Source organism: Lipophrys pholis (genome assembly GCF_963383615.2).
Source record: "Lipophrys pholis genome assembly, chromosome: 8".
Classification (NCBI taxonomy): domain Eukaryota; kingdom Metazoa; phylum Chordata; class Actinopteri; order Blenniiformes; family Blenniidae; genus Lipophrys; species Lipophrys pholis.
The window spans coordinates 27,307,143-27,323,861 of NC_137630.1; the positions used below are offsets into that span (position 1 = coordinate 27,307,143).

The window sequence follows — 16,719 nt, forward strand, 5'->3', positions numbered from 1 at the left end:
CATTTTCTCATGAAAACAATTAAAAATTACACTAATAAATTTATCAGCTGCAGCAACGCAGATCAAAGTCTGAATAATAATTCAAAGTGTGGGTGTACTCAGTATCAACATATGATTTTAAAAAAAGAGCGGTAGTTTACTTGACTAAAATGACCTACTGGTGAAAAAAGAAATACTCATAAAAGCAGAAGTTCCTTAAAAACAAAAAAAAACAAATGAGAGTTGTTGGTTCTAAATTTTAACCCATCAAAATGAGAAAGTTTGATAATTTTAAGTGTTTTTATGACATGAATATAAAAATACTGTAAAAGCAGATTTCTGTGTTAAACCTGTTTGTGAAATAGTTTATTTTATTCTTCATTTCTGAACTGCTCTTTAAACCCACGACACTTTGGAGTTCAGGTGTGCCCCTCCCGATGAGAGGCCTCCTCCAGCTCCTCCCGGTCGGTGCCGGCGGCCGAGGATTTCCTCGTCGCAGTCGGACCGGCCGCTCGTTCCCACGGAGCTTCTTAATGCCTCAGAGCAAACGAACCCCGAGGAGCACGTCTCATCCTGATCGCACCTCGGAGAGGAATCGGAAACACGTTGGGAAGTGACGCCAGCATGGGGACGCAGCTGGACGGTTGGAAGCTCCACGCTTTCTATTGGGTTTGATGATGATGATGATGATGATGAAGGAGATGTTGCAGTTTCTGAGCTGAAAGAAAATGCAATTAGAATTACAAATTGTCTCCACTTTACTAATGATGAATTATTTTTGTTATCGGGGTTTTTTTATTCTCCAGCTTTTGCACCACCTGTAAATACGATCTCTGTACGAGGCTCTTTTACCATTTTTAATTAATTGAAAAAAAATTAAATAAATCAATGATTAATTCTAAAAGCAGAAATAGCCTACATAGCTAATAGACAAGGGAAATAATTCTATTTATTAAATTTAATGAGGTATAAACCAGAACAAAACAGACGCTTGTCAGGTGCTACTGGTTATGATTGTAGATACAAACAAGTCAAGATAGCCGTTTCCTCGGTTCAGGTCTTTATTCGGAGCTAACCTGAGATAAGTTCCGCTATCTTAGACTGAGTTAAAAATTAGCTCGGGTGGGACAAAATAAAAATGATCAAACAGGCCAGCCAAGATTAGATAAGATATGAAAAGATGGATTTACCTTGACATAAACAGAGGCGGGTTCAAATAAAGCCGGCAATGTCAAAATAAAAGAGGAACATGTAATGTCAAACTGGAATAAGATAAGAGGGGAAATATGTAGACTAAAACTACTAACTATCATGTTTGGTATCACGAGGCTCAAATCAGAAAGTGGCCGTATAACATTCTGCACTGTGGGACTATATTTCAGCTGCTCGGCCTCCACAGAGCGTCCGACGGCACAAAGTCGCTCTGCACTGAATCAGAGACGATCATCCGGCACACAGCTGCTGCCTTCTGCAGAGAGACGGACGAAGACAACCGATAACCACTTCACCTTTACGCGTTCTCGCAGGCAGGATGCGACTTAAACTGGACTTGGTTATTTTGTCCACGAAGACATTTTCAAGCCAACTGACCTTCCAAGACATACAACCAAGACCAGTTGAACCGACTCATCTGCTTTCAGGCTCCATTTTTTACTGGTGGTCGGTGGCAGTTTTCACAATTTTCGGACAAGTTTCTTCGGTTGCAGGACGGTGACACACTTCGAAATAGGTCCACAGCTTTTAAGCAAGTACAACAAAACCAAAATATCAGGATTGCTCATCTATTGTCTGGAAGCCATTATAGGACTTAAAGGATTTACTGATAACATCTTGGTACCAGAAACCACAGCACACCTTCAGAGTTCAAGATTAGGCAAGTGGTCTTAACGTTACCGCTGATCATCGCATGACAAGGATTTAAAATATCCTCACTGTTTTTTGGCGCCAGAATGCAAGGAGCTTTGCTTCGACATGATCTGCGTACAAATGGCACACGGCCTTTATAAAGGACAGTTGTGATGGGAATTGGACTGGAAGCGTTGGCATGTGTTGCCTTCAGGTGGCAGAAACACTGTCAAGGTTAGCGTCACATTTGTTTTGGTTGCTATGATCTCAGCAGGCGTAGAGGAGTGAATATATCACACACCCCACGTCAGAATCTGTGTGTAGGGGTGCACGTTGCTCTGGATGTTTATGAGTTGAAGAAGTTTGGAAACACTCGTGACTGGATCTGTCGAAGAGGACGAGCCACTCAAAATAAAGCTTCTTACTGGAGTCGTTCCCGTAGCTGCAAGCGTTGCCTCTCGTTGATCGGATAGGAGTGAAAAAACACCATCCCTACCAGCAGAAGAGCGATGGGAACTGGCGAGAACAGCACAATCAGAGCCAGGACCGCTCTGTCGTCATGGTTACACGCACCTGCTTTGTAGCCCACGAACCTGCCGACGAGGAGGACGACACAAAATGTGACAGGCCGAGTGATTCACACACACACACACACACACGCACGCACAAACACACACACACACACACGCACGCACGCACGCACAAACACACACACACACACACACACACACACACACACACACACACACACACACACACACACACACACACACACACACACACACACACACACTAACCACAGACTGAACTCAGTGTGACTCACTGTAAGGTCACGGTTGAGAGTCCGGCAGCGAGGCCTCCCGCCAGCTTATTGCAGAAGGCGTAGCAGGAGAAAAACAGAGGCTCCAGGTCTTTACAGGACGGGTGTCGCTCCGCAAAGTCATCCACCACATCCGGGAGCATTGACCTGCACCACACACACACACACACACACACACACACACACACACACACACACACACACACACACACACACACACACACACACACACACACACACACACACACACACACACACACACACACACACACACAGTTCACTCTGACATATCGTACGTCCAAACCGCATGTCAGCTTTAATGAGGACGTCTCATGAGTCAACAAGATGCCGGAATATTCTTCAGCGGCCGCAGTCGGACGGAGGCGATGTGAATGTTTAATGTGCAGCACATTCACTTGTGACACTGATCACATGTGACAGCAGGAAGGCCTCTGAAAGGACTGAGAACGCTGTGTTATGCCAAGTTCTGCATGACCCCCCCACCCCCACCACCACCACCACCACCACCATGGGAGTGTTTGCAGTTAAGGACACTGGGTTTTAATGATGGATGACACAGTTACAGGGAATGCTGGGCTTCAAATGAAAATCTTTAACATCCTCAAAGAAAAATGCAATTTGGAAAAATATTTCTCTAACTTTTTTAAAAATAGACCTGCACTCTCTAAACTAGACTCTGACTCTTTAAAGTTGATTCAATCTGGACACTGGACATGTGACCTGGACTGAAACGTCTACAACTGTACTATAAATCTCTAAAGTACAGCAAGATTCTTTTAAATATCTTTACAAACCATACCTGGCTCTTCACAGACACATTCTTTAAGAAGTCTTTATTCCAGAAAGTAGACCTTTTACACTTTTAAATGACTTTCAGACCTGACCAAACTAGAACAACAGCAGCTGTAAACACGTTTATTAGTCTTTGACTCTTTAATTCAGACTGAGGCTCTTTAAACTAAACACTTTCAATCGCAGGCAAAGTGTAAAAGTGCCAAAAAAATACAAAAAAGGTAGTATTTCCATACAAAAACAATCATTTGAGGTTAGTTGACTTTTTGGATTTTTGTCTGTAGCTGTGAATGTGAGTGAGCTGTGACTGGCTCCAGCCCAATGCAGCCCTGAACCGAACAAAACGGTACAGAAGTTGGATGGCCAGTCTGTTTTCAGGTCTTTCTAAATATATCACTGCACATTTTATTGACCACAAGACCGTGGGAAATCAATACCCGGTATCTTCCACTGCACGAGGCGCTGCAAGGAGGGTGCAATTCTCTGCAGCCACGCAGAGAACCGGGGAGTGACTCACCAGGGCAACAAGAAAATTGTCGCCACGCTGAATCCCATCAGAGTGCACATGCTCATGAAGACTGGCAGGTTACTGGGAAAGCAGGCCACTATAATCACTGCGGGAATGAAGAGCTGAGATGGACACAGACGCAGAGAATTCACTCACACTCTGGAATTGTATTTCGATGAAATAACACGAATCCCTGCTTTCTTACTGAGAGTCCGATGAAAACTGTGGCCTTTTTCCCGATTCTCAGAAGCACTATCTGCCACAGGGGAACGGCTACTGAGGCAGAAAGCTGTGGAAAGGTAATAGTCGCGTCGTTTATAACCGAAAACGAAGCTGCTGAATTGCTGTGAAGATAAGAAAAAAACGTTCAGTTTGCTGGTTGCAGTTTTTACCAGTAAAACCAGCAGGAGCTGTTGAAAGTGTTCTCCAAGCCCGGCTGCATGGCTGCAAAACAGCGCGAAATTACCCAAGGACATCTGAGACAAAGCAGATGGGGAAAGAAAACATCTGTTATTAGATGCGCTCATGACTCTGTAAAGTGTAAAAACCTATTAAGAATAGATGTAAACCGAATGCAGAGATGTTCAGTATGAAAGTGTTTTGCAGTTCCTGCGTGTTGGATTCGGGAGTTGTGGAGCGATCGTGCAGGGCAGAGGGCCCTTCAGTATTATATAATAAATCTCTTTGAGCTTTGCCGAGAATGGCATCTAATTCTGATCCTGAAGAGGCACAGGCACTGCGTTAATCCGTTAACCTGCAGGAAGGTACCTGAATCCAATAGCTGTCATCACACACCTCTGCACGGAGCCTGATGATTAAACGTTATTGCATTTAAAACATGGTGAAGTGAGCCCTGAGCTCTGTGGTTGGACACGGCTGGTGAGAGGACTGAAGAACTGTAACTCTGACCTGAAACGCCAACGCACTGAACACAAAGCCGAGGACCAGCCTCTGATAGGGAACGTGGCGGATCAGCATCTTCAGCGAGGTCAGATAGGATGGTCGATCGGTGTCATCAGGGCAGAGAAGACCTGAAACAGAACCCGCACACTTAACAATAACGAGTAACTACGTTCCTCTTCAGATGAGCCTGAACCACCTGCAGTGCTTGAAGTGAATCTTTGATTCTTTTGGCTGATTTTAAAGCTTCATGGGAGATTTCTGCTGATATGACCTCTGGTCCGGCTGATTAAAACCAGACTAGAAGTTGATTTAGTTTCTACAAATGGACAAACAATGTTGAGGATTTTGGTACCGTTTGGTGCTTTAAAGGTATTTTGTGTTCTGTTGTTGAAAATGACCTTGTTTTTGGAACGTTCTGGATGCAGTTTTTTGGGATTGTAATATATGTATATATATAATCTCATTTTTTAAATGTATTTATTCATTTAGTTTTCTTCTTCTTCTTCTTCTTCTTCTTCTTCTTCTTCTTCTTCTTCTTCTTCTTCTTCTTCTTCTCTACATAAGTCCAGAATCAAACCGAGGCTATCACACGATGATCGAGCGTCCCTTCCAGCAGCTCCAAGCAGCAAAACAACAAACGGCATGTTTTATTTAAAGTTTTTCACTGAGTATCTCTGGATAACTCACCTCGCTGCTCCTTCACCCCGAGGAACAAAACCAGGCTGCAGAGGAAAAACATGGCGCCCACGACCAGACCAGAGGTCAGGAACGCCTTGTGCTGCAGGGGGAAAGACAGGAAACTGTAGCTGATAAATAAAGCATGTACGGCTGTGTATACCCCCCCAAAAAAAGAAGGAAAAAAACTAAAAACTCTCACTTCAGATTTATCTTTTTAAAGTTAAATGTTACAAATTCATAATCAACATTTCTTTTTTAAATTTAAAATTTTTATGTTTGTTTGTTTGTTTTAATGAAGATTTCCAGGAATGTATTTCTGTACCTCATATGTCAGTATATGAAGCTTGATTTGCATGAAAACAAAGAGAGAGAATCATAAAAACAAACACTTGGCTGCTTCAAACAGATAAAAAAAAACATATCGTATTTTAATTAGTGTGCAAAGTGATGCCAGCATTTTCAACAAGCACTTCTCACTATTTAAGCAGAGTAACTCCAGTTCGTCTGTGAAAGATTTTCCTCAAATATAATTAAGCATATTAGGTATTAAATAAGCTTCAATTACATGGTTTTGAATGTACGTTTAAAGGTGAATGAAATTTAATTTATAACTGGCAACGCAGCAGTTTGTCTCTTTATACTCTTTCTATAAATAGTTTGTCCTTCGAATACTTCCAACATGGATCTTACAGTTTTACATATTCATGAGATGTTGACCAATGAAACATCATCTACACGCTACATGTTCATCACACCAAGAACAAACTTGAAAACAGGTTTTCTTGTTCTTATCGGTCCTTTATTAAGAGAACTAAAAAGGGCTGTCAGTGTTTTAAAAACGGTTGGAACTGAACTCACAGTACAGAAAGACTGTATTCAGTGAGAGAAAAATATTGTCTTAATTCACAAAATTTCTCAGCTTTGAGACGTACTCATTAAAAAAGGATTCCCTTGCAATACTTCAGGTTTGTTGTGTTCATTTTTAAGCTCCTTCCAAAGTAACAACAGCTGAATGGATGGATGGTAATTATGCAACAGTAAAAATATAACTGAACACGCATTTCGTCTCGGCCAACAGATCCCTGTAAATCCCACACACTGCACCTTTAGCTGCATTAAATCAATCAACACGGTATTATGTAACCACAACGGAGGCCCGATAACAGACACTTGGTTTCAGTCACTTCAAAGGACTACAGGTCATAATTTCTTCAGCAACCACAAACTCCTGACTGAGTCATTCGATCATCACTAAACTGCATCATGTGGAAACTGAACACCAAAAGGGCAGCCGGGTCCCTCCATAGTGACTGTGTGTGTAAAACAGACTGGTGTCGCCACAACAGGCGTGATGCAGGCCCACTCGTCACCCAGGAAAGCGCACAACAATGCCTCCGTCCAAGAACGGTAAATTACAGGGTAAGAGTATATCCCTGAGACTGTCGTGACTACCGTTCCCTGAAGCCAAGCGGACTGCGGTGGAGACGCGCCGTGAGGTGTCTGGTGGGAAGCGTCCAGCTCCTCGCAGGCCTCCCGCTTCTCCGCGTTGTAAACAGACACAACTTGTCCCTGAATCACCGACGCCAGCAGCATCGCCGCCACCTCCACACTCATTCCTGGACAAAACAGGGAAGCGGGGACAGAAACTGCTCATCATTCAGCTCTGACAGCTCTGCTCTGTGTGTGTGTGTGTGTGTGTGTGTGTGTGTGTGTGTGTGTGTGTGTGTGTGTGTGTGTGTGTGTGTGTGTGTGTGTGTGTGTGTGGAGGTTTGATTCTGGTTTTACACAAAAACTTACAATTAGGAAGTGCATTGTGGGGTGTAGGTTTGTGTGTGTGTGTAGGGGGGTCTCTGGGTACTCTAGGTTAGGGTTCAGTCCCCTCTGACCTTAAATTGGAGTGAGCAGAAGTAGACGGACAGATAAGTGGTTATAATTAAGTTAAAGTTTAGGCTAGAATCAGTTTTAGTGAAATTAGTACAAATGATGGCTGCTACATAACTGCTCTGTTTTCATTTTATAGGTGGGAACTTGATTTTTGTCAGTGCATGCACTTCTTGCTCTTTCTTCAGCTTTATTAATTTGGGTAGCTCTCACAATACGAACGCCACAAAAAAGTTAGCTACTAGTGAAAGAAAAAGCAAAAAGAGGAGTTGGAAATCTGAATATTTATGGACTGAAGTCAAAGTTTAAGTTGTGTGATCCGTTCATTGAGTAGCTATAATTTAAAATTTGCCAACGAGCAAAACATGCAAGGAAAACATCAATCTGTGTGTGTGTGCGTGTGTGTGTGTGTGTGTGTGTGCGTGTGTGTGTGTGTGTGTGTGTGTGTGTGTGTGTGTGTGTGTGTGTGTGTGTGGTTGTTCTCACTGTAGGCGGTTGCAGAGTCTCGGCCTCTCTGATCGCCCCCCAGGAACATGTTCAGCGAGAGGTACGGGACATTATAACACTGTTCACAGGAGGCAGGAGGGAAACATGACGCCGACTGGCAGCGGGCGGTGTGAAAACTCTGTCGCCATGGTGACGCAGCTCAGAGCAAAATGACATGGGAGTAGTATCGGGCTCTGTCACCATGGCGACGCGAGACACATATGAGCGAAAAGGATATAATGAAGCAGATTAAAGCACAAGATGGCTGACGAAGACCAACCTCAAAACTTGGAAAAGCGGAAATATGTTTTAAAATTCCATAAATAAACTTACCTGACTTACTTTTGAAATATCAGAAACAAAACTGATGACTCTGTTTATCATTCCATTGCTTTGAAAGTGTAAGGTTATTTTGTTTAAAACGTCACGTCTTTATGACCGATCTTATTGCCTGGTGCCAGGCAGTATTTCATTTTTCAGGATTTTACACTAAATTGATACACAGGTAGTGTTTCACCTCTGAAATAAACCCAAAGACTAAAGTGAAATAAAATGGTAATATCAAACGAATGATATGCAAATGATATATGGAGGTTTAATATGAGTAAACAGTGTAGATTGGCTTACACTCATGAGGGTTTCAAACATGCAGGCCACTGCCAGGAACCAGAGCACCCTGGTGCCTTCAGCCATGGAGGCTCGAGGTACGAACCACAGCAGCAGGTAGGAAGAGACGGCGAGAGGAGAGGAAACAATCAGCCTGCGAGATAAACAGTGATGGTTCTGCTGAATGGACCAACGATGAAGAGCTGCTGAACTCAAAATAGAGTTAAATAGTGGCACCAACCAACTAACCAACTAACCAACTAACCCAGCAAGCAAGCAAGCAACTAAGCAACAAACCATGCAACCAACCGAGCAACCATTCCACCAAGCAAGTAAGCAAGTAAGCGAGAAAGCAACTAACCAACCATGCAACTAACCAATCCACCAACCAACCCAGCAAGCAAGTAACTAAGCAACCAAACATGCAACCAACCAACTGACCAAGTAATTTACCAAGCAACCAATTCACCAAGCAAGCAACAAAGTAACCAATCAACCAACCAACCGACCATGGAGTGAGTTTTCCAACCGGTGTCCATCGACTGCGGCTCACCAGATACCCGATCAGAGGGTCAGTCACAGCGTCCCAGGCCCGACTCACAAACAGAATCATGGAAACATAGAAGGCCTCCATCTGTGAATAAATGCAAGTTATTCAGGGGAGATTAGGTTCTGTAGTAGATCTTCTAGGTCTGAAGACACAAACACTGTTACAGTCAAAATGTCCACAAGGAGACACGAAGCTGCTGTACAGACAGACACAACATGATGCATTCAAACAACCGCGTGAAGCTCCGGAACAACCACAAGAAGATGAAATACCCACAAAGAGACAAAATAGACCAATGAAATGACTTAACTAGAAATAAGCATAAACTACTACAAGAACGCTCTTAATGACAAAGAAACTAAATTAAAGTGATTATAGAGGCACATCATTTCAAAGACGCACCTACAACAAAAAGGTGCAAAGCCGCCAGCAAGACACAGAATAAGAATAAGAATAATTCAATGAGATCACGAAGAGATTAAAAAAAATCTGAAAAAAATTCCAAAGACACACAAGTGACCACAAAAAGATGCAAAATTACCACGAAAGTGAAAGACACTACTACAAAAATATGAAAGACTTACTAGAAATCAAGGCCTTTGATGGTAAAATTAGGCAAAATCACCACAAAGCAGGACAAAAAGGTCTGAAATCATTCAAAAGATGATGCAGAAAATGACTAAAAAGTTTATTTTCCTGAGGAGTGAAGGGACACAACTGATTCCTGTTTGGTTTCTCCTGCACATAGAAATGCTTCCCAATTGACAGATTCTTCCTATTCTACAGAAAATCTTCATGAAGTCCTGGATCTTCTTCTGTAGTCACTTTTTACCTGCACGACATCCAGGAGGAAAATCTGCAGCGAAATACTGATGGCTGCTGAGGTGATGGCATAGGGCACGCCTCCCACAGCATAGCACAACTTGGTGGTCAGGCGCATCTCCCTGGACGTCTGAGAAAAGCAGAGAGAAAAGATCTGCTGAGTGTCGTCGTCCATAAAACATCGGCTCAGACATCTGGTGTCTAAACAGGTTGGAGGCAACTGTCTTCATGTGAATGTGGGCAGTGGGTGGGTTTCTCTTATTTTAACTCAATTAACGACATTAAAATCTGTTAAATATTCATGGTATTTTATCTATATCTTAGTTTTGGTTCGTCAGAAGATGATCAAAAGTTATTTTTTTTGACTAAATAGATACTTTTTTTCATGTGTGAAAGTGTCATGGTGATGTGAGAGTTAAGAAAAATCCATAACATCAAAAAATATTTCTTTCAGAAAAATATAAAAAACACAATAAAAGACCTAAAAAAAAAAAAAGTCATTTTTCTCCTAAATAAGAGGCATACCTGAACACTTAATGTGACTCACACTGTTGCAAAAACGTTTTACTGTGTATGTTTTCAGACAAACGATGTTCTACTAGAAGTCGTCCCTAAAATTAACAGTGTGGATTCTGTAAATGTATGTAAGATGCATGTTCTCACATACAAATGCAGTCACAGACGTGTGCAAATATTTCTCCTTTTCTTAGATGTTTTGGTGAAACACTTACAGATTGATTAAAGACTGATTTGTTGTACTTCAATATATTGAAGGTGAGTATTTGTTGTCTGGAAGGATCATTTGACAAGCTACTTGCATATATTTTAAGTGAATAAAACATGTCTTACCCTCTGCTGATGACGGCTGAATGACTTCATCAACCAACTTCTTAATATTCGGGGCAGATTTGTGAAGTTTTTAATACGACTCATCCTGCACACGTGCACCGCCGAGAGTTTCAGAGATTCACCGGCTCTCTGTGCTCATGCAGTCCTGTGCTGAAATCACAGCTTGTGTGAAACTGGAATCTGGTTGAGCAACTTCTTTGTGTTCAACACTGAGGGTTTTTTTTTCTTCTATTCAGTTAATGAAGTGGCTCAACAACAGAAAACTTACTTTATTAATAACTGCTCTTCGTTTAAAGTGACATAATCTGATTTAAACAAATCTAAATAAAGTGAAATATTGAAGAACTTTGATTTGTGCCCAACAGAAATAGGAAAATTTTGAATTAAATATCAAAGTGCTTCTAATTTAAGTGCAAACAATTTCAATATCCTAAAAGATTATTAGGGTTTAATTAGATTGTGAATTGAAAATTGCAGATACTTGTGTGAGTCAGTGTCGGTGTGAGAAGCTCTGACCTCTTGTGGATCAACAGAGAAAATGTTTCTGGGTCTAATAATGAGTCTTTTAGTGGATGATTTCTGTTTGTGGACACAAATTTTTACACATTTATAACCACGCATGAAAGTGGGAGGTGGGGGGGGGGGGGGGGGGGGGGTCCTCAATGAGGTGTGATTGGAAGCTGTTGGTAGTAAAAATAAACTTTTGGAAAAAACAAAAGCTCTTTCATACATGTTTATCAGTTATTGTCATTTCAATTTGAATTTGCACGAAGATGAATCACGTGGCTTCACGTTGTCAATCTTAAATAAATGTGTCATTACATCGTGAGAAATCTGAAGTCAGGACAAAATCCGGAAGAAATGCAGACCATATATTTGTACTGCTTGAATCCTTTTTGAAACAGTATTTCTTAATCAGTGATTAATTCAAAATGTTGTTTTTACAATTTGTACAAACTTATTATGGCTCTTTTATTAGAACCCATGAGACAGAGATACAAATTTATCATATCTGTTCATGAGAACCTGGTTAGATGAACTTATTTCAAGTTGAGTTACACACACACACACACACACACACACACACACACACACGCACACACACACACACACTCTGCTCCAGTTACTTGTCAAGATGACAAAAAGGCATTAACTGTGTTGTTTTTTCTATCTGCTGTTACTTTTCAACTGGAGGAGATTAAGCACAATAGACATGAAACTGCAGAAATCGTGACTGTTTATAGATTTGTATACGATCGTCTTCCTGTCCTGGCACTATTAGGATAAAATGTCAAAGGCAGCTGTGTTTAGATAAACTAAAATGAATCAGCAGTTCGAGAAAACTAAAATCATCCTGATTAAAATTCAGCAAACAACCAAAGACAGTTTTTCATTGAACTGAAAACAGCTTCAGAAACAAGTCACAGACACCGATAAGACATATAAACCTCCCTCAGAAAGGATTCTGACCTGAGATTTCTTTAAACACGTTAAACACTGTTAAACTCTTCTCTGTTTCAAACCACTAAACAGAACTTAAAATCTCAAACTGCCCTCACATCCTTCATTATGGACTCATTTTTCATTAAATCCCAGACTTCTAAACGCTCTTTCACATTATATTTGATTGATAATGACAGTAGGAAGTCAGAAAATGAAGAAAGGAAAACACTTGTGCTTCTTATGTCTTTATATTTAGTCTTCATCTTCTGTAACGGATCTGAGTGCGGTTATGCACTGAAGCAAAGTGAATAATGTTTTATGTAATTTCTTCTGATACAACTGATAAAACTTTTTTAAAGTATTATAGCGAGAAAACCAACAGTGGAGACAAAATTATGCAAAACATGTAAGTGACATGAAGTTATGTCGGCAGAAAAATGTCAAAGTAACCTGGATATAAGGTTTTTTTTAACCTGAATCAGGGCACTTAAACTACTATTCTTTATGCGTCTGTACGCACCATGTGCAAAGACGACGTCTAAATAGGGCTAAAAGAAATATGTACTTTGGTCATGGTATTTATGAATGCATTGATTCAGTTACCAAAAGGGTTTTAAAACTCAGTCAGTAGAACAAACCAGATGTTTGTTTATTCTTTAATGCCATCCACTTACAGCAGAATGAGATTCAGTGTCAGACAGCAGCAAAATCAACATCAATGGCCTCAAAGGAAAAAGTTTCAGAATCACAGAAAAGACGACTTTCTTAACAAAAACATCATCAAATGTTCCAATTTTGAAAAAAACAAAGGAAGTAGGAGTCGGCTCAGAAAAAGTCCCCTGGCAAACAAAAAGCAACCGTCTGCCGGTTCGGTAAAGGAAGCCTGTCGTTTCTTCCACAGCCGCGTTGAGAGAAACAAAATAAACTCAACCTTTTATTTCTCAGGCGTTTTTCACACCACCCTACAAATTGGTGCTCTTGGCGGCGTTGTCCTTGGCCTGCCGGAGGCCGTACAGCCACTTGATCACCCGGGCGTTTCTCTCGATGACCGAGACGCCGTAGGGGACGCGAGCCGCGGCTTTCCCGCCATCGTCCTCCTCCTCTTCTTCCTCCTCCCTGTCAGAGCCGGCACACTCGGACCCGGGGGCGCTCACGCTGCGGAAACGGGCCAGCGAGACGATGTCGGAGCCGGCGCCGGGGGTCAGCTCCTGCAGGTCCGACGGGTCAAGGCCGCACAGGTTGAAGAAGCGCTCCAGGTCGGTGCCAGCCCGGGAGTACCGGTCGCTCATGTCCGATTTGGAGCGGGTCAGTGACGGACGCTTCCGGGAGCTGGAGGAGGACAGCCGGGTTATGGCAGGAGAGGGAGGAGGTAAGGCGAGGAGGGCTGTGGGGGGTGCGGCGGGGGCCGGAGATCCAGCGGGAGGAGACGGGGCGGAGGCGTCAGGCTTCGATGGGGCGACGACCGGTTTGAGAGGGGAAGAAGTGGCCAGGGTTCTGGTTTGGAAGAGGCGCAGGTTGGAGATGGCCGGGCGGAGCGGGAACTGAGAGTGTAGAGGAATGGGCTGAAGGGGCTGTCGGATGAACTGAGGCGGCCTGCAGGCCTTCCTCACGGGGCTGGCCTGAGGCATGACGTCCACCCGGCGCACCGTCCCCGCAGCCAGAGACCCGGACGGGCCTGGACCCTCCGCCCTGGCAGGATCCGAAGATTTCAATCTCACTTTGGCTGGACTGGACCAGCCGGCGCGTGGAGGCGGACACGGCCTCTCCTTTATCTGCTGCGTCCCAGCCGGAGTGGAGACGAGTTCAGTGGCGCCGCCTTCAGGAGCGCCGCCGTCCTCCAGCCTCACGGCGGCTCTGGGTGTCGGGCCGTCATGTACGTCACTGATGAGGTTGCTCAGGTGCTTCAGGTCGAGCTGGACGCCCTCCTGCGTGGCCTTGGCCTTGGCGGGGGTCTTTCTGGTGGGCCGCAGGGTGGCGGCGGGGTTCAGCGGAGGCTTACGCACCTCTGCGGGTCTGACCGGCTGCTGCCTGGACAGAGCCACCTGACTCTTGACGTATTTAGACTTGTCGGCCTCCAGTCGCTCCACGGCGCTCTGCTTCGGCCGGGCGGCCGCTGCAGCTGTCAGGCACTGCCGGTACAAGTCCGGACCCACCGGCCCCTTGGGTCGCAGGCGTGGGGGTGAAGCGACCACGGCGGTCCTCGCCGTCTTCCTCTGCAGATGCTGGAGCGTCTCCACGGGCATCTTGTAAACACCAGCTATATCCTCCACGTTCACCAGCTTGGAATGAAAGTCCTTTGGTCCTCAGTGTTACCTGATGTTGGTGCTTTTGTGCAGCTGCCTCATGATCCTCTCCGGGTCATTGTTCAAGAGGTTGAACCTCAACATCTCAGCTGAACTCTAGTTCCTTGACATTTCCTGCGGAAAACAGGCAGCAGATTGAGAAACATGCGGAATAAAGTCACAACACAAACAACCAGCAACAACATTTACCTCAAAAGAACAACAGCCACGTCCTTATCAGACCCTTTACAACGCTGCAACTCCACAAAGACTTTGCACCCAGAAACCCTCCCATTTATTCAAGACGGCAGCCAATCGGTGTGCTCAAGCCCTGGCCGGCGGACGAGCCCATTGGCCGCCAGCCTGGCCGGATTTGAACAATTACTCACAGTCATCCATCTCCAACCGAACAAACACACAATCAAACTGCCACTTCATTTTCAGTCGGTGGAAGTGGCGTGAAAGGCTGGAGTGTGTGAGTGTGTGTGTGTGTGGCTGAAGACAGAGGGAGAGGGGTGATGATGGGGAGGTGCATCAGGACGGCTGTCAACAAGCTATTGTCTGGAGGCGACACACAGCAGATCACACACACCAACAGCTGCTATGGGAACAATGACTCCTCATCTTTAAATAAAGCAGCCAGTCACCAGGGTTCGCTGCTGATTCAAGAAGTTTCTCAGGGTTAAAACGAAGCCAAAAAAAGAGCAGAATCAACTCATCAGACAGCAATAATCCTTGAGACGGTGAAGGTCGGGGAAACTGTTTCTCCACTGAAAGATCCCGTAAGTGTGTGCTTTGAAATAATGCTGCTTGAAGTGTCTGCATCTGCCAGTCAAATTCTCTACATATTTGCCATTCCAGTCTGAGCCTAGGGCCAAGCTCCTGCTGACAGAGCCGCGAAACCCCCGGACAGTCCACTCTTACCTGCCTTGGAACCTTCAAGGATCTCCCCGAGAAGACACCTGCCTTAAAGGCGAACCAGCACCAGAACATGTACCACTGAGATGGCAGGAGGGCAGAGAGCTACAAAACTCACAGAGGAATGTCAGGAGGTGGGCCTGACTGAACACAAAAATAGAGCCACTAATTTCATGTTTCTGACTCAAGTGCTGGCATGTGCAGATGGCAAACATGAAGCGAAACAGAAAGAGCAAACAGCCACATAGCAAGCAGGCCAGGTAAACAACAGAAAGAGACTCATTGTGGACTCAGGGCCTGGTGTGTGGAGCCCTGCCCCGACAGGCTCCAGCCTGTCTGTATGAAGGTGAAGGTTAGTTAAAGCAGCTTCTCTCCTTGACGTTTCCCTTCAATAATCTCACCTCTGCATGTTCCTGTGGAGCTCCTGAGCCTCTCACCTGTTCCCGGCCGACAGTCAGTGTCGTCCCTCTGAGGAGAAATGACTGTGAATGTGGTTAGAAAGCACTTAAACAGCTCAAGACAAACCTGTCTGACAACTCATGTGTCTGCTGCTGCTGCTGAGTCCGCCCTCCTTCAAGCTGATTGGGCCAATAAATCTCCTGCAAGGCAACACACTGCTGACTTCTGCTGACATGTGACGCTGCCATTGTTTTAAAGCCTGCAGACAAACCTTCAGCACCTTTGCTTCCTAGTATCTATCAGGTGGTGGGGGGAGGTTCAGAGCCTTAACTGAAGGTCTGATGATACACTTTAATAATACTCCACTGCAGGTTAAAGTAGGGCACAAATAAAAAGTAACACCTCAGAATTTCTAATTTCATTGAGGTACATCGAGGGCATCACGGACTTAAATCAACTAGAATTATGAGAAAATGGTATAGAAGATGGATTATTGTCTTGTTTCTTGTGGTTTTTAAAGGGACAGTATGAAGGACGTTAATCATGGATCTGCTGTACACTGGGTGGCGATGTTCAGTCTATCCTCAACCCGAGTTTTGGCTCATCAATTCAAGAGTTCAACAGACAATGGGCGCCGCCATACTTCCACGCCATACTGGATCTTTATATGAGAAGAAGTCTTCTTTGTGTTCCGTGTAGCTCTCCAGGAAGTCACGTCATCTCCACTACGTTTGTGTGTTCATTCAGTGTGAAGTATCCGGTGGATGTAAAAACATAATTTTATATAATAACGTAGATGGTTGACTCTTTGAACAATCTAATATAGAATGTAAAACTGAATCTTCGTCGCCGTGTACCACACCTCCATACAGGAAGTTACGTTACCTCCATTACTTCATGTATTTATTCTGCGTGAAGGAGCTGATATATTCAAACA

The 16,719-nt window shown here is 43.9% G+C and overlaps 2 protein-coding genes across 6 annotated transcripts; both read right to left on the reverse strand.

Moving 5' to 3' along the window:
- Positions 1-375: 375 nt before the first annotated feature.
- mfsd2al2 (major facilitator superfamily domain containing 2a-like 2) lies at positions 376-10,009 on the reverse strand (the record flags this gene model as incomplete). Its single annotated transcript, XM_080468563.1, has 13 exons — positions 376-562; positions 2,250-2,417; positions 2,648-2,791; positions 3,975-4,087; positions 4,171-4,254; positions 4,358-4,441; positions 4,875-4,996; positions 5,556-5,646; positions 6,999-7,162; positions 7,914-7,992; positions 8,541-8,673; positions 9,029-9,153; positions 9,902-10,009. The coding sequence occupies 13 exons, from the start codon at positions 10,007-10,009 to the stop codon at positions 376-378; spliced, it is 1,602 nt and encodes a 533-aa protein (XP_080324689.1).
- Positions 10,010-11,961: 1,952 nt separating this feature from the next.
- LOC308112740 (protein FAM110A-like) lies at positions 11,962-15,958 on the reverse strand. Of its 5 annotated transcripts, none has more exons than XM_080468474.1 (2): positions 15,785-15,958; positions 11,962-14,600 (listed from the first exon to the last, which is right to left on the reverse strand). In XM_080468474.1, exon 2 carries the CDS (start codon positions 14,424-14,426, stop codon positions 13,146-13,148), a length of 1,281 nt encoding a protein of 426 aa, XP_080324600.1. In that variant the 5' UTR covers positions 14,427-14,600; positions 15,785-15,958; the 3' UTR covers positions 11,962-13,145. The 5 variants fall into 5 exon arrangements, with proteins under 5 accessions (XP_080324600.1, XP_080324604.1, XP_080324601.1 ...); XM_080468478.1 differs by having other exon boundaries at positions 12,423-14,600; positions 15,909-15,958; XM_080468475.1 differs by having other exon boundaries at positions 12,423-14,600; positions 15,821-15,948.
- Between the last annotated feature and the right edge of the window lie 761 nt (positions 15,959-16,719).